This window comes from Corvus moneduloides, chromosome 6, assembly GCF_009650955.1.
Source record: "Corvus moneduloides isolate bCorMon1 chromosome 6, bCorMon1.pri, whole genome shotgun sequence".
Lineage (NCBI taxonomy): Eukaryota > Metazoa > Chordata > Aves > Passeriformes > Corvidae > Corvus > Corvus moneduloides.
Genome location: NC_045481.1, coordinates 39,096,490 through 39,113,400, shown reverse-complemented (window position 1 = coordinate 39,113,400; position 16,911 = coordinate 39,096,490). Strand labels below are relative to the sequence as shown.

General features: G+C 54.9%; 1 protein-coding gene across 2 annotated transcripts; it reads left to right on the top strand.

Annotated features, from left to right (window-relative positions):
* The first annotated feature begins 340 nt into the window (after positions 1-340).
* On the top strand, positions 341-16,902 carry CHRM4 (cholinergic receptor muscarinic 4). 2 transcript variants are annotated; one of them, XM_032112732.1, is made up of 3 exons: positions 341-460; positions 13,288-13,329; positions 13,877-16,902. In XM_032112732.1, exons 1-3 carry the CDS (start codon positions 403-405, stop codon positions 15,352-15,354), a joined length of 1,578 nt encoding a protein of 525 aa, XP_031968623.1. In that variant the 5' UTR covers positions 341-402; the 3' UTR covers positions 15,355-16,902. The 2 variants fall into 2 exon arrangements, with proteins under 2 accessions (XP_031968623.1, XP_031968622.1); XM_032112731.1 differs by lacking the exon at positions 341-460 and adding an exon at positions 5,650-7,466.
* Positions 16,903-16,911: the final 9 nt, after the last annotated feature.

Genomic DNA, 16,911 nt, shown 5'->3' with positions numbered 1-16,911 from the left:
GGTCCCGGGAGCGCTGTCCGGGGTGCTGCAGGAGCGCTACCGCACAACATCTGGCCGGCGGGGCCGGGAGGCCACATCTGGGACGGGGGGAACGGCGGCGTGGGGATTGGCAGCGGCTCCTGACGTCGTGAGCCCCCCTTTTCCCCGCCCCCGCCCCGGTGCGTTTTCGTGGCGGCGAGGGGGGGGTCACATCTGGGGGCGACACATCTGGGGGCGACACATCTGGGAGCGGGGGAGGGCGGGGGCGGGGGGAGGAGGACAGGGCCGAGCCGGCAGCGCCGGGCCCTCCCCTCTCCCCGCCCCTCCGCCGCGCGCGGCGCCGCCGGGACCGGGAGCCGGGACCGGAGCCGGGAGCCGGCCGGGCCATGCCAGCCGGAGCCCCCGCGGGCGCGGCGCGGCACCATGGCCGCTGAGAACCGCTCGGCGTCGGGCGGCGGCGCGCCCTGGGCTGGGCTGCCCGGTGAGTCGCTGCTCGGGGCTCCGTGGGCGCAGGGCGGGGGGCGCAGGGCGGCCCCCGCAGGGTCCGGCGGGGGGGTGTCTGCATGGCTTTAGGGTGCATGGGGAGGGGGCTGCGCACCCCCGCGGGATGTGGCACGCGGTCGCCCCAGGAATGGGGGAGGTGTCTCTGCAACTTTCCCACGTTCCTGCGTCTCCCCGGGAACCCCGGGATGCCCCGCGGGTCGGGACCCTCGCACTGGTTCGCTGCCCCGGCATGTCTAGAGCCGTGCAGTCCTGCCAGGGCACCAGGGTGATGTCTGGCATCCCCTTTCCCTGCTCCCATCCAAACCAACACCGTTCCCGGGATCCGTCGCCCGAGGAACCTCGGGTCCCTCCTGTCACCCAGGAAACAGCCTTGTCAGCGCCCTGAGTAGGGAATATGAGCAGCCTGCAGCCCCGGGGGCAGACACCCCCAGGAGGAAACCCAGGACGGGGGTTATTTGCTCCCCTGGTGCCTTCCCTGGGAAGGAGACATTCCTGGACAGGAAACTACCTGCACGCTTTCTTTGCTTCCCTCACTATTCCAACAAGAGCAACAGGGGCACGATCCCTATCTTTTGGATACTTTGTCGCCATACTGGGCAAACCCCTCTGGCGCTTGTGGCCACCTCCAAGGATGTGACTAGGCAGAAGTTTTTCCCCCTCTCCTCAGAGCCCTTTGCCAGGCTGGGCATTGCAAGGGAGACAGATCTTGCCCACTCTCTCCCTCAGTGTGGGTCTCACCTTCCCTTCAGCCCTTTCTGGCCCTGTTGCACCCTTCCTGCTGGTAATGACAGAGCTCCCCCGCGCTCCTCTGTCGGCCCACCATGGACAAGAGTCGGGCAGCCACACCCTTCTTTCTTTCCAAAATAATGACTCTGGCTTCAAATCAGGCAACAGTTCTTATCATTTTTTTTAAATAAAAGCAGGTCAGGCTTCTGTCTGACCTGCCTTCAACCCCTCTGATTGTGCTGTGAATGGATTTTTCTAGCTGGTCTTTGCAAAGCCCAAGGCTAGGGAGATACTTCCCAACCTGAGAAGTAGCTGGTGTTCCCCTGTGCCCTGCTGGCAGTTGGGCTCTGCTTGGGCATTTGGAGGCTCCCTGCTTTGTCACAGCTGCCTTGAGTGATCTCCAAGGGTGGTTTCACTTCTGCCACAACTTGCAGAGTGAACACAGGGGCTGGAAGGGTTGCTACCAATGCAGTTGGGTGGCTTGTTGATGCCGACACCATCTATCAAAATACTCAGGTGCCAGGATCCCAGAGCCCAGGCTTTTGGTGAAACATCACCAGAGACAATGCTCGTGTTGAAATCTCAGGTGACAGCAAGATGCTTTTCGCTGTCACTACTGCTGGGCATCACCTCCTGCTTCCTAACGCCCTGACTCCTGTCATCTGAGCACCTGCTGCAGCTCTCCAGCCTGGACTAGGCCCCCATGGGACTTCTCAGCAAAGAGCAGGGCATCCAGTGGAAATCCTAAACAGCGACCCATCCCTGGTTCACCCTTCGTCTGGGATGGTGGCCAGTGCTGGGAGCCCTGAGTGGGGAAGGTGGGGATGGGAGCAGGTGTGCAGAGCTGTGCAGCAGCCCTGGTCCCTGTGGGACCCAAGCCAATGCGCCCTTGCTCAAACTGGCAGCAAGTTTCCAGGGCTGCTGGACGGAGCAGCAGCAGCCTGGGAGTGACCTGATGAGTGGGAAGAGGAAAGCTGGCGGGAGAAGGAGGAGAAGGGCTACCAGTAAAAGTAGTTTGTTTATTCACACAAGGGGCGCACCCATCTCAGCGGGTCAGTCTGTTTTCTTTCATAGAAGAGAAATGAACTGAAATGATTAATTAATGCTGTGATCCAATTACTCTGAGTTTGCAGAAGGAGCATGGTTTTTCTCTTTTAACTGTCCCTACGAGCATCCCATTGATGTCAGGTTTTGTCATGGTTGGGATTTTGTTGTTTTGTTTTTTAAAATTAAAATGACAGATATCTCCCCAGGAAAAAAAAAAAAAAAAAAGAAAAGAAAAAGAAGGAAAAAAGACAACAACAGGGAATAAAAATAGTGAGACCAGGAGGAGCAGCTGATGCACAGCAATCCCTAGCACACCTTTGTGTTGAGCCTTTCTCTGCCTGCCCTGCTGAGCCCTGACCAGCAGCATCCACGGAGGTGAAGAGGTTTGGTGAGTGCCCAGCCAAGGTGGCAGACACAGCTCTGCAAAGGCAGCAGGGAGAGCACTCATGAGAGGAGAGGGAAATGGAGGCTGTTTGTGAGAGGCTCCTGCTTTCTGCACAAATACAGCTCCTCTTTCCACAGGGACAGACATGCAGCAAGTGTTTCATGTGCACAAGCTGACCCCTTCTCCTTGGCACGCTAAGTCAGGGCTTCGATGGGCATCTTCTGGAGAGGTGGGCATTGTCCTGGAGCCAGTCGCTGCTCAGTCCGACATGGGTCTATGCCCTTACTGCCCTCCAGTAAGCCAAGGGAGCAGGTTTGCTTTGCATTTCGGCACCCATTCTGGGCTGGCTCTAAAACTGCATGTTTAAAAGACGTGTTTCAGGGAGATGTGAGAGTGCAGGACCTGACACAGTAAGGAAATGGAAGTTTTGGACCAGATCATTCCCATCTACTTCCTCTCCTCTCTTCATTCCCATCCAAGCATCCCCTGCTGACTGCTCTTTAGCCTGCCCAAGCACCAGCACCCACCATGAGTGTGCCAGTGGTGAGGCGGGGCTCCACACCCGGGCAGTGTTGAAGCCTCTTCAAGCTGGTGATTGGAGCTGTGCCAAATCCATCCTTCTTTTGAGGGTTTTGTGCAACCAGTCAGAAAACAGACACCAGTTTTTAGGAAGACTCATGTGCTCTCCTGCCCAGGGCCCTGGTAGACCAGGAGGTGAGGGCCTGAATGTGTGGCTGCTGCCTAACTCACAGCCAGGTGGAGGAGTGTGCCAGCCTTGATCGTCCCCTGCAGCACAACCCACCATGACATCCTTTTACACCTCTAGGCATGGCAGAGTCTCGCTGCATCCAGACCCTTGAACATACTGAGGTGGACCCTTGCCCTGTATTCAGACAAATTCATTTACTGAAGCTTCAAGGAGTGAGGCACTCCCTGAACAAATTAATCTCGGGAAAGTGTTCCCTGGGCAGGCTGACCCATGATTGCAGCATTTTGCTGCTGCATGAACACAGGGCAAGGTGTCTCATAAACAGATAGCCCCCTTGATGCTTAGAGACAGTTTTAGCAGGAGACACACAACCAGTCCCAGTTCCCCCAGTTAGAGACACCTGGGTGTCCTCACTCTATGTGCCTGTTGGCAGCCATCCCACCTTCCCTGCGGATCGATGCACTGGTCCTCTTGGGACTTGATTCTGTGCCAGGACAACATCATTTGACCTCTCTTCAGACCCTAAGTCCCCTGGCACTGTGAGCATAGCAAATGAGGCTCTGCTGGAGATGCTCCCCAGCATGACCCCTTGCGTGCCGGGCACAGCTGCTCACACCTTCGCCCCAGGGCTGCTCTCAGGACCCTCCAGAGATGCCTTCAGCCCTGAGGCTGCGCTGCATTGAGGAGGAACTCCAGCAAAGGCTCGGTTTATACCTTGTATGATGTAAGTTTGCTGAGAAAATTAACATCAGCAGTCTGTCCAAGCCTGCAAATGCAATGGCTGTAGGCACAGTGCTTTGTCCCTCCACAATCCCCCAAGCTGTTGCCGGAGGTCCTGCAAATCAGAGCTGTGTGAGTAAGAGTGGCTCTTCTGTGTTGCTGTGACCCTGTCCCCACCACACCTTTATGTCCTGTGCAATGTGAGCTCCATTCCCACTCAGTGCATGAGGCAGTGGCAGAGATGCCCAAGTGCCCTGTTCCCTTCCCACCTCCTGCCCCAGCATTAGGCAGGTTGAGGTGTGTGGCTGCAGAGGAACTTCTCCCACCCGTTCCAGTGACTCAGAGAGAGCTGGGGAGGGACATGGGAAAGCACAGGGCTGATTACTTGAATTCAAGAGCCTCGAAGAGGAGTTGCATCCCAGGTCAGTTGGTGAAGGAGGGGCAGCAACTAGGAATTTTGTCCTTTAAAGGCAAAACTCAGTGCAAACCATGGAGCTCCTTGAGCACAGCAGGCTCGGCCTGAGTTATCAGCATGTTACTGAGCTATCAAGGCTGGCTGTGCTCCTCCAGCCGAGAAAGCCAGGCAGAGAAGCAGCCCCTCTGGTACCACAACTGCTTTTACATCTAGCATATTGTATAGCATCTTGCAGCTTGGCAGAGGAGGCAGTGAGGGCTGACACCACAGGCCTCAGCTGGAAGTGTCTGGAGGTGAAATGTCATCAGCAGGGTTTAGGCTGCTGGTGAAGTTGCTTTGCATTGGCCAGTTAACGGGTTAATGTCTTCAGCCTCTTTAAGCAGAGTTAGATTGATTTGTCTGTGGGAAACTCAGCTCCAGTTGTGCAACACTGAGGTCTGAAAACATGAGTCTGCAAACATGATGTCCCGGGCCCCTGCATCCGCTCCAGGTCACAGAGCAGCTCTCCGGAGGCCTCCATGGCGCCGTACTTCACTGACCCCTCACTTGCAAACCCTCCCAGTGTTGATGTTAGCTCCCAAGCCCTGGGCAGCGTGGCAGGCTGGCTCTGCTGAGCAGGGATGAAGATCCTTGGGAGATCTTTGCATGACTGAGATGGGAAGGAGAATACCCTGCATCTCGCTGTCTCTAGTGCCTCTGGGGTAGTTTGGATCCCTGCTCTGCTGACAGTTACATCATGTGCAGTCCCAGATAAAGCCAAAAAAGTGCATGCATGTGTGCAGAGAGGAGTGGAGAGCAATGAAACCCTTCTGGCATCTGCCTTTGCCTGAAAACGGGCATGAATTGCCTGGCCTCTGGCCTGCCTTTCTGCAGCACTTAGGAGCAGTGTCTAGCATGGTGGTCTCTATGCTTCTTGCAGAGCTCAGATAACTCACCAAGGCCCATGAGTGATGCTCAACTCATGAAACCCTCTGCTACCCTGTGCAGTCACAGGCAATGAGGTGGCTAAAACCCCTGTCCTGTGCTGTGGGTGCTGCCTGAAGCGTTAGTGTGGGGTGAGCAGCACTGCCTCCCTGACTGTCTGAGCTGCATCCCCACCCTACGGCTGATGGGGACCCTGGGGGGCAAAGAAGGTGAGTACAGCATGCCAGCCCCTGCCTTATTCAGCACCAGCATGACAGGCTGGGGATCGCCATCCTGCAGTGAGAGAGGTGACTCCCAGGCAGAGCTGGGCTGCTTGGGCCAGAGAGCTGCAGCCCACAAAGGTTTCCAGCCTCAGCACAGCTCCCACTCTGCCCAGCCACGAGCTGGTGGGAGCCTCCAGAGAAGACAGAAGGGAGAGGTTTGCAGGCAATGTCTCTGTGTGAGATCTCTCCTCAGAAGATTTTCTTTGGACTTTTCTGTAGGGGAGATACGTAATCCCTCCCTGGTAGTCCGAGACTATTCCCACCTCCCTCCTCTCCATCCCTCCCCTTCTCTGTTGTCACCATGGATGGAGATTTCCTACCTGCTCTCCTCCCTTGGCCCCCTGGCCCCCACATTTTCCATTCTGCCTGTCCATGCCCTGGGCTTTCCTGCCCACCTACTGCTGCAGGTTATCTCCTTCACTCTGTCCCTTTGCTCAGGCATCACCTCCAACTCCAAACCCTCTTGCAGGTTTTGTGGCCAAATGGAGTCTAGTATTTTCAATTTTCTTTTTCATTAGCACCCCAAAGATTCCCATCTGCTGTCTGCCTCCAGGACTAGGGCTCTCACATACACATCCATCCAGCAGGGTTCTTGCTCCTGCCTGATTTTCTGCCCTTGGCTCAGGGCATCAGCTCTTTTCTCTCACCTGTTACTCAGCTGGCTCATTTGCCCTCTCAATCTTCACTCTGCTCCATGGGGCAAGGGGCTCTTGTTTCCATTGTCAGGTCTCTAAAATTTCAAATGAGCACCTTACTGTTTGCTCCCTGCGATGCCTCAGCTCCAGGCTGAGTTACAGAGAAACAGGTTCCCCCTGCCCTCCTGACACCCATGCTCTGCCAGAGCAGTGCTGCATCCCTGACTGTCTGAGCTGCATCCCCACCCTACGGCTCATGCGGACCCTGGGGGGCAAAGAGGGTGAGTGCAGAGTGCTGCGGGTCTCTGTGTGAGGGCCAGCTCCTGCCTTATTCAGCACCAGCCTTGGCCTCTGGGACTGGCCTGAGGGGGCAGATCCCCCAGGTGGGTGGCAGCGACCTGGTTTGGGCAACTGTGGCTGTGTGGGGCCATGGCAGAGTGAGGGGGCTTCCCTACAACTGGCTTCCCAAAAAGAGCCGAGTCCTTCCCCCTTGCCATCCCCCAGCAAGGCCTGTCCCTGGGGCAGGGGGAGCTGCTTTTCTAAGCAAACAGATCTTAGGTCTTGCAACACCTGCCCCTCTAGCCCTCAGACTCTCCTCCACCGTCCTCTGTCCCACAGGCACCTGATCCCAGCCACTAATCTCTCCCTGGGAAGAGCCCAGCTAATCCAGGCAGTCACTTGTTGCTGTAATCCTCTCTCTCCCTTCTTCCTCTCTGCTGGCTGGTCCCAGAGCCCTTCCTGGCAGTGGGACCTGGGGCTGCAGTGGGGTTATTTCTGTTGTGCTGCCTTGAAACAGCTGGGTTCTGTTAAAGCTTCAGCCCAGGCATATAAAAGAACATGAGCATCTCTCTGAGGCAGAGAGCATTAATGCAGTGGATGGGAGGGGGGAAGTGTGGCTCCAGCCCAGGCTCAGCTGGAAGCCCAGCACCTTCCTGGCTCAGCGACACGGGCTGAGCTCTGCCACCAGCTGGGAGCTGCAGCCCTGGGGCGGCCGAGGCAGAGGACACTGGAGGGAGGACACTGTGTCCCCCTCGTCCCACTGTGCGATGCCGCCGTGGTGAGCCTTCTCCCCCTGGGATGTTACCATCGGAGCCAGCGCAGGCGTGGGAGCTGCTGGGGAGCCGCTGGTGCCTGGGAGCTGCAGGCTGGGCACAGCAGGGTAAGGCTGGACTTTGGCTCGCGTGGCATTTGCCGTGCACACTTGCTAGTAGCGTTCCACTGATAGGTTATTTATATGGCCTAATAATTGGGTGACAGATGGTTAATTAATTGTCAGAGTGACCAGTGTGCTGGTAGGCTATTTATAGGAGTGACCTTTCAATTACTTTTTATAAAACACTTTCTCACTGGCTTGCTTCTTGTCTGGTAATGCTGTGGATAAATGGCATGCGGCCCCTTACAACCTGCAAAGGGCACATTAGGGGTACAGGCAAGTGCTGAAGGGCCATTTTGGGCAGGGGGTGCAGCTATGCCTGCTGTGGGATGCTGCTGGGCCTGCTGGGCTGGGCACTACCTGCAGGAGCCCAGCTCAACAGCCATGGCTCTGACCTGGGAGCGCTTCCCACAGCCAGGTGCAAACCACCTTGGATGTGGTGCCTCGGCTTTACTCTGAAACCCAGCATTACCCACATAGTTACAAGCAGCAGGGAAGGCAGGGGAGGCTCCTGGCTTGCTTGAGGGGGGTGGTGGGGTTACACTACTGCAACACTCCCTTCTGGCCCCGGACACATCAGATTTTCCAAACCTGATGTGCAAACGTGTCAGGCACGGGGGTGTTCTCTGGCCCCCTCGCCTCCCCCTGAAAGCTGGCTGCTCGTGTGCCACTGAGCTTACTGCTTCTCCATGGCTCCAAGAAAAGCTATCAGAGGTTCTTAACTTGTGGGGATGGAGGAAATTGCTTTGCCTCATGAGGACCAGTTGAATAGCAGAGGAAGAAATAAGAATAAATTATTCAATGGAAAAAGCAAATGCCCAGAACCACCCCATATGTTACTGACAAGAAACAATTCCTGTTCCACAATGGCTCAGATCTCCTCTGGAGGAGGATAAGGACTTCAAGGATCCATTGACTAGAGGGTTGAAAGCACAGCCACCAGCTGGAGCTGGGAGGGCAAGGGGAGCCCTGCTATTTTAACACAACAGATCCTGCTGGCCCCTCATCTCCTTTCTGCTTTTCTGGTTGTTTATTGCTTTCATCATTCCAATGCAGAGGCACGGAAGCCGCCCAACACCAACCCTCCCTCTGCCAGACGCAAGGCCTGCCCTCAGTCTTCTCCCGTATGTTTTATTTCTAAGGTGCCTGTTCCCAGTATCTAGGAATTCTGTTTTCACACTCTGAGGGGTGTGAATCTGTCAACCAGAACAATCCTTCACTAGCTGTAAACTGGTGCCATGATTCAGGAACTAATTAACAGCTATTAGATAATGCAATTAGCAGCACAAACTGTCACCCTTCCCTCAGTATACCTTCTCTTTTTGTACGTGAGCCATAAATGTCTACCATCTTCTGTTCCCTCTTTTTTCTCTCTCCTCTCCTCCTTGTGGTGGTGGCTGCACAAACTGCCCAGCCCTACATCACATCAGGAGTTTGACATGACAGGACTAACCCCATTAAGACTTTTACCCTCTCTATACCTTTAGGAAGGCCAAGACAAGCAGTGGGGCTGGCAGTGGGGCTGGCCTGGCTCTTTCCAAATGTGACACCAAAGGTGATGTGCCGAGGCCCAGCCTTGGGCACCCGGACAGAGCAGTGGGTGATGTGTGCCTTCTGCTGGAATGTGCCTGTGGTGGAGGGGGCCAGCTTCCCTCTCTCCTGGAGACAGGCAGCACCCAGAGCCCCACAGGATCCATCCAGCCAGGAACTGACAGCCACAGCCACTCGATCCTGTCCCTGAGCTCGAGGTCTCTTTCAGTTTTGCTGTTGCTCCAAGCCCATGCAGGGCTAAAGCCCATCTCCTCTGGGAGCAGCTCACACTCATAGGCATCTCCTGAAGTACGGGTTTCTCTAATTCCTCTCCTTCCCCTGTAAACATCTTCGTCCCCAGACTGGTGTGTGAGCATGGGGCTTGCTTTATGATGGGGTTCCTTGCAGAGCATGCTGGGTGCATGCAGAGCCCTGCTCATTCCCAGAGGTTTTGCTTCAACCGCATGTGGACCAGACGTGGATCTGCCTCCCACTTGCACCTGCTCCCTGAGGATCCCCAGCCCTGAGGATGATGCTGGGATGGGGGCAGTGTCAAAACAGGAAAGGGGATGGCGGGTGGTGACGTGTGGGACGGGGGCTGTGGAGCAGAGGGAGGCTGTGCAGTACGGAGAGAAGAGGCAGGGAATGCTGGGGCAGTAGGGCTGCTGGCTCCAGGAGCTCATCCCACAGCTTGAGGTGCCACCATCACATGGATGTATGTAAATACCAGCCTCCCCCATTGTCCTTGCTGTGCCAGTGGGGAGGGTGGCCAGCTCCTTCCACACAAGGAGCAACAAGGGCAGGAGGGAACTAAACCCTCCATCCCACGTGAGCTGTGTGCAGCAGGTGCTCAGTCACTGACTGCAGCTGATGGAGTGCCAGCCTCCAGCTACTGCAGACTTTTTGGGTACACGGTGGTCACCAGCAGTCTGTGACAGGGCTTTCTCCTCTCTGACCTGGCAAGAGGCTGTGAGGCAGTTTGTAGGAGCTGACAGGCTGGGAAGACTTGCTGGAGAGGCACATGAGGTGCAGCAAGGAAATAGCAGGAGTTTTCTGCTGTGGTCTCGGGTGTCACCCTGTGACGGAACACTGGCTTTGCTCTTGCTCTGGAGTTGAATCCTCAGCCAACAGTGGTCACACCCATGATTGCAGGCAGCAATGGGGACCCTGCTGTGCCCACTGCCCACAATAGTTGGGCCCCACTCAAATTACAACCTTCTCTGCTTGGATCTGTACCTGTATTGGAAGGGAAAGGCATCTCCCTGTCTTGATGACATGATCGGTGAGCACTGCAGCAGCCACAGAAACTCTTGGACCAGAGGATGCTATCAGTAAAGAGTTGGAGTCTCCTAATGGCTTCGATGCAGAGGAGAAAACCGGCCACAAATCACTGCCAAAAGTATGAGGGAGTTTGCTGTAGCTGGCTGGTGCAAGCAGGTGTGGGAGAGCACCTACTGAGCACCACAGACAAAGAACTGTTGTGTGCAGGCTGAAAAGCCAGTTGGTGTCACAGCCCCAGGAGCACTTCTGAAGTGTTCCCTGAGCTTTGTCAAGGCTTTTTCTCCTCCCTGTCTGTGGTGCCATCATGAAAGTGGGGTGCGAAAAGGAATGGAGACAGAGAGGGTGATGTAGGATGGGGGCTGTGAGGGGAGGGACAGAAGAAATGAGCTGCTGGAGGTGTGCAAGTACTGGGCACTGGAGGACATGAGGAAGGCTTTAATGGAGAGACACCAGCTCCTGGAGAGGTCCCTTGGTTCTTGGTGTCACAGCATTGGGAACAGTGATGTGGCTGGCATGAGGGTGGGGATGGTGTCGCACTGGTGAGTTTGTTGCAGCTCCACAGCTCTCCTGTGTGCTCTTTCCATCTTTGGACACATGATGGGGATGCAGACAGAGGTGTGGCTGCCTGAGGGCTGTGCCCCCAGCCAGGCCCTTCCCACACAGCCTGGATGCTCTCCATCTCAAAGGCAAAGATCTATCCGTAGTGCCCATGCAGGCATGATCCATGGCTTGGTCAGCTGCTCAGACCTACCAAATTTGCAGCATCCTTGGCCTTCTCCCAGCTCCAGACTGAGCTGCCTGCTCTGCTCAGGAAGGCAAAGGCAGTGCTGAGCGGTCCCAGTGAGCTCAGAGCCAGCGTCGGGGGCAAAGAGTGAGACAGTGGGATGCAGAGCAGAAGATGGGGAAAAAGGATGCCTGGTGGGCTGGGGCATGGCAGAGAATAGCCAGGGCATCTGAGGCAAGGGTGAGTGGTGTGCACAGCTCCCAGCTCACACGTGTTGCTCTGTGTTGTACATATCTTCACACCTTTAAGCATGTTCAGTCCTCCTCCTTCCCTCACACAGGGAATTGCTTTATTTTTGTTGATGGGTGAAGGCTTATTGTCACAATGCTCAGTGTTTAAGCCATCCACCCTGAGGCTGCAGTTGCCTCTGCCTCCTGACGCCAGTTTGCAGCATGACCTCTGGGTGGCATCCGAAGGCTCGCGCGTGGGGCTGCCGTAGCCTTTCCTCCCGTCTTGGGACACGTACAGAACAGTTAGGGGTTGAGATGGACTTTTCTTACTTTGGGTAACTGAGAACACAAGTCTTTGTCAAGTCTAATAATTAATTAGACACGCTTAGAAGAGGATGGCAGTTCATGAACAAAAGTGAGAAAACTGAAACCCACATTTTAGCAGAGATGATGAAAAGGTTTCTTTTAAAGACTTTCAAATTCTTCTTGGAAGAGCTGGGGTAAATGTCTGCATGATTGCTAGCTTGTCTGATCAGTTTGATTAGCTGTTACAAGAATGACAGTTAAATCTCCCCATCTCACCAAAGTGAAGAAATTAAAACTCATTTCAATCTTACGGAAACCAACCCCCAAACTGCCATGATTGTAGATTTCTAAGCCATTTTATACACTTTTTACCTCTTCTCACATCCCTGGCTGGGTGCCCAGGAAGGATGGCAGCAGAAACCTTTTCCCCCTCCCTCGATGCATCCCTTGTCCTTGGAGCTGGGTGCAAAGATGGGCAGTGCTACCAGGCTTCCTCACACCATCTGTATCTGGCAAGTAGCATCTGCCAAAGGGTACTGCTTTCTTTTAAATGCCTTTTGTCTTCACAGATAATGGTAGAGAGGTATTTCTTTGTCCCATACTCACTTCTTTCCCTTGCACCTGTAAGAGGAGCTCCACCACTATCGTAGCTGTAGCCTTGCAAATGCAGATGCTGCCTAAATAGCTACATCGGACCCTGGCTTTAGCATCTCAGCAGCCACATTTTCATTTAGTTGCATCTGCATCTCATTAGAAACTGCTTATATTAAAAACTTGGCTATTTTCTGATGGCAGGAATCTCCTACACTCACCACAAATGAAAGACAAGGGCATTTCTTTTCAAATACTTAGAATAGAAGAGCCGATCTCAAAGCCTGCCAGACCCTGTTTGGAAGAGGTGCGTGTTAGTGGCATGTTTATACATTTAGCAGAATCAGTTTTGGGGGTCCTAGGCATTTGGAGCCAGCACCCAAGCCAGAGACACACTGTGCTGAGCCCTCCCACTGCGGGGACACTTGCCCACACGCTGGCTCCCACTGGGTTCCCGGCAGCAGTGCCCATGGGGCTGACCCCCTGCCCTGGGCACCAGGAGGAGCTGCTGGAGGGGCTGCCCTTCATGGGCTGTTGGGGTTGGGATGCTCCCAAAAGCCAGGGTGAGGCTAGTGAAGGCCCAGCATGTTTTGGGGGCCTGGATGGTGTGGGAGAGGTAGATTCAATGGGAAGCTCTTCTGTCCAGCCCATCTCCCTCAATGTCTTTGCTTTTCCTTTGCTTTCCAGGAAATTCCCTTTCATCTCAACATAGCACTTCTGGTCTATTGATTTTTTTTTTTTAAGGTCCATTCTACTCTTTCCTTGGGTGATTAACCACAGGCATCTTGGTTTGGATGAAGGCAGTAATTCTGTCTGTAATTCTCATCACTTTTCATAAATAATTCCATGTATCATGCTGAGGTGTCTGACTGCACACCACACATCTCCGTGGCCAGGGTGGCTGCAGCTGCAGTGTGATGTGGGATTGGGGGAAGGGGTTATCACTTCCGAGCATCACTGACTGATGGCACTTGTGCAGCTCCCTCCCTCTCCTGCACCACGCCAAATTACCCATCTTCAGGCCTTTCTTGGCTTTTCAGCATCTGTATCTGAGCAGTGCCACCCTTTTGTCAGGGCTGCCTCTGTTGGATAGGTTGGTGCCCCCAGTAAGATGTCGTGGGACTCACACAAGCTGTGGTGTAACTTACTGTTTTCCTTGTCTCAGATTTCATCTTCCAGAAGGAGCTGTTTGCTGCAAGAGACACAGGTGAGCTGAGTGAACCATGGCAGGGGCTTTGTGGGTTAGGTGCCTCTTGGGGAGTGCTTTGGGGAGCTCAGCAGGACATGCCTGGGGCATACCATAAACCTGCTCTCATCCCTGGGGCAGGGCACTGGCTCCATGCTGTGCTCTTCTGGCAGTGAGTGCTGTATGTGCATCCCCCCTGGGCTCTGCAGTCCTCTTCCCCCCAGCCCTTTGGCCTCCCTGTGTGCCGCTGTGGAGCACACGAAGTTGTGCTCCTGCTGGGATATGGTTCCTGGCCCTGCAAAGAAAGGACCATCACACCCTGGCCATAGGACTGTCCTAGCTCCATTCCTGCTTCTCTCCCTACAACTTGTGTGTCTCCTCTACTGCTAAATAGGGACACAAAAAGTGCCTCCAACGGACTCCTGGAGTGGCAGAGAGAAGTCCAGGAATGCCAGGAGATTTTTGAGCACTAGCCAAGAGCAGTGCTGGCCTGGGAAACTGAGGAAATGCTGCCAGGCCAGGCTGGAAGGTCTGATATTCTCCCTTTCTGTCCTCGCTCTCCTTGCAGATCCCATGCACAACCTCTCTGCTCAGCCCTGGCAGGCAAAGATGGCCAACCTGACCTATGACAACTTCACCCTGAGCAACCGCTCTGAGGTGGCTGTGCAGCCTCCCACCAACTACAAGACAGTGGAGCTGGTTTTCATTGCCACTGTCACCGGCTCACTCAGCCTTGTCACTGTGGTGGGGAACATCCTGGTGATGCTCTCCATCAAGGTGAACCGCCAGCTCCAGACTGTCAACAACTACTTCCTCTTCAGCCTGGCCTGCGCGGACCTCATCATCGGGGTCTTCTCCATGAACCTCTACACGGTCTACATCATCAAAGGCTACTGGCCACTGGGGGCTGTGGTGTGCGACCTGTGGCTGGCTCTGGACTATGTGGTGAGCAATGCCTCTGTCATGAACCTGCTCATCATCAGCTTTGACCGGTACTTCTGTGTCACCAAGCCCCTGACATACCCGGCCAGGAGGACCACCAAGATGGCAGGGCTAATGATTGCGGCCGCATGGATATTGTCCTTCATTCTCTGGGCCCCTGCCATCTTGTTCTGGCAGTTCATTGTGGGCAAGAGGACAGTCCCTGAGAGGGAATGCTACATCCAGTTCCTCTCCAACCCAGCGGTGACCTTTGGCACAGCCATTGCTGCTTTCTACCTGCCCGTAGTCATCATGACGGTGCTGTACATCCACATCTCCCTGGCCAGCAGAAGCAGGGTGAGGAGGCACAAGCCTGAGAGCAGGAAAGAGAGGAAAGGCAAGTCCCTCAGATTCCTCAAGGGCCCCCCAGTCAAACAGAACAACAATAACTCTCCCAAGAGGGCCGTGGAGGTGAAGGAGGAAGTGAGGAATGGGAAAGTGGATGACCAGCCATCTGCACAGACAGAGGCCACTGGCCATCAGGAGGAGAAGGAGACATCCAATGAGTCCAGCACTGTCAGCATGACCCAGACCACAAAAGACAAGCCCACAGCAGAAATCTTGCCAGCAGGGCAAGGACAGAGTCCAGCCATCCCCCGTGTGAACCCAACTTCCAAGTGGTCCAAGATTAAGATTGTCACCAAGCAGACGGGGACTGAATGTGTCACCGCCATTGAGATCGTCCCAGCTAAGGCAGGAGCCTCTAACCACAACTCCCTGGCCAACAGCCGCCCAGTCAATGTTGCCAGGAAGTTTGCCAGCATCGCCAGGAGCCAAGTACGGAAAAAGCGCCAGATGGCTGCCCGAGAGAAGAAAGTCACCCGAACAATATTTGCCATCCTCCTGGCCTTCATACTCACATGGACGCCCTACAACGTGATGGTCCTCATTAACACCTTCTGTGAGACCTGTGTGCCCGAAACAGTGTGGTCCATTGGCTACTGGCTCTGCTATGTCAACAGCACCATCAACCCAGCCTGCTATGCCCTCTGCAATGCCACTTTCAAGAAAACCTTCAAGCACCTTCTCATGTGCCAGTACAGGAACATTGGCACAGCCAGATAAACTGGCACTCAGGGACCACTTCAGTAACATTATGGAAACCCTTCCCTTTGCCTCCTTTGCCAGCAGGGGTTCTTCTGCTCCCCACTCACAACAGTGCAGACTGTGCAGTGATTGCAGAGGATGTCCTTCATCCAATGCTGACAAAAATCCAAGGCATCTCTGAGCTGCAGGTCCTTCCAGTCACCCGGGGCCTGGGGACTAGCTCGGGGAGCCAGCGGGAAAGCCAGAGGCAAGAGGAGGAGATGTGGTCACCAGGAGCCCTTCCTAGCTCCATGCTCTTGAGATTGGCCAAATGGCATCAGTGTTCTCCTAAGACTGGATGTACCTTTTTCCCCAGCTGACCATCTCCAAGGCATCAGAGCTTGTCTGCATGCAGATGGGCTAATGCTGGATACTTTCCATTGGCTTCTAAAGTGTTTATTACCCAAGAAATGAAAAGAAACCAGTGTCAAACATTTGCTAGACATCTTGGACCAGGCTGGCTCAGGCATGCTAATGGGGAGTCCTGCTGGCTCAGTCAGGCCCCCTGTGAAGGCAGTCAAAATTGGACCCTAAAAGATGTGGCAAGCTGCTTCCTTTCCCTTGAGAGTGCCATTGGACATCCTCACCCAGGAATCTGGGGCAGAATTCTTCCCTGGGCTCTGCCTCTGCTCTCCCCTTCACACCCTTTCTGCCCTCAGACGGCAATTTGCTGGAAAGACAGACAGACAAACCAAGCATTTCACTCCTGGGTGAGGAGTGTGAAACCCAGTCACCTCTGACGACGATGGAAACCAAAACTGCAAAGAAAAGCAGTGGTGTGGTGCAGGACTTGGCTCCACAGCCCTGGGAATGGGGCCCCTGAGAAGTGGGCAGCAGTGACCATGAAAATAACTGGCCTTGGGAGGGATAGGGTTGACCTGAGGGTCTCAGAGGAGGGTGGGAAGAGGGTCTGCAATGTGGCCAAGGTGCCCCATGTCTTACCTGGGCCATGAGCAGGTCCCCGCTCTCCCCATGATAGGTATGGGGGGCCTGATGTGTGGCTCTGGAGGCAGGAGAGGATGGCAGTGGCCTCCAGCCCTGCTCCTGCCCTGAGTGCAGGGGGATCCTGCAGGGAGACCAAAGGAGCTGGTTGCTGAGCTTTGTAAATGGATGTAATGCTGGATGTAACGCTGTCATGGGTGTTGTGGCAGAGCCCTCAGCATGCGGGCTTCAGCCAGCGTCTCCAGCCTCCTCCCAGCCCACCCGCGTGTGCCACCCAGAGCACCCCGGGGCTGCTCCTCAGCTACTCCCAAAGCCAGGTGCAAGCCTTGGTGGACACAGCCAGGTGCAGGCAAGGGATGGGATGGGGCCACTCTAGCACTGGCAAACTCTGTGTCCATGTGTCCTTCCCATCCTCATGCCAAGGTGCAACCTGGAGAAAGGCTGCCCCAACCCAGATGGGAACCCCTCCACCACTGCCTTTAGGGGTGCCCAAAAGGCCTGGTGGGGTTCTGGGTATTTTTAAATGGTTAAAACTGCAGCCCAACACACCCCAAGACAAATAAAGACCTTGGACCAGAAAACTAATGGCCATGG

Bases quoted from the DNA above. Each gene is read 5' to 3' on its own strand.
- CHRM4 (XM_032112731.1), top strand. From the start codon at position 7,385: ATGTTACCATCGGAGCCAGCGCAGGCGTGGGAGCTGCTGGGGAGCCGC. The intron at 7,467-13,287 runs GTAAGGCTGGAC...TCCTTGTCTCAG, and splicing joins TGCAGGCTGGGCACAGCAGG to ATTTCATCTTCCAGAAGGAG. The intron at 13,330-13,876 runs GTGAGCTGAGTG...CTCTCCTTGCAG, and splicing joins GTTTGCTGCAAGAGACACAG to ATCCCATGCACAACCTCTCT.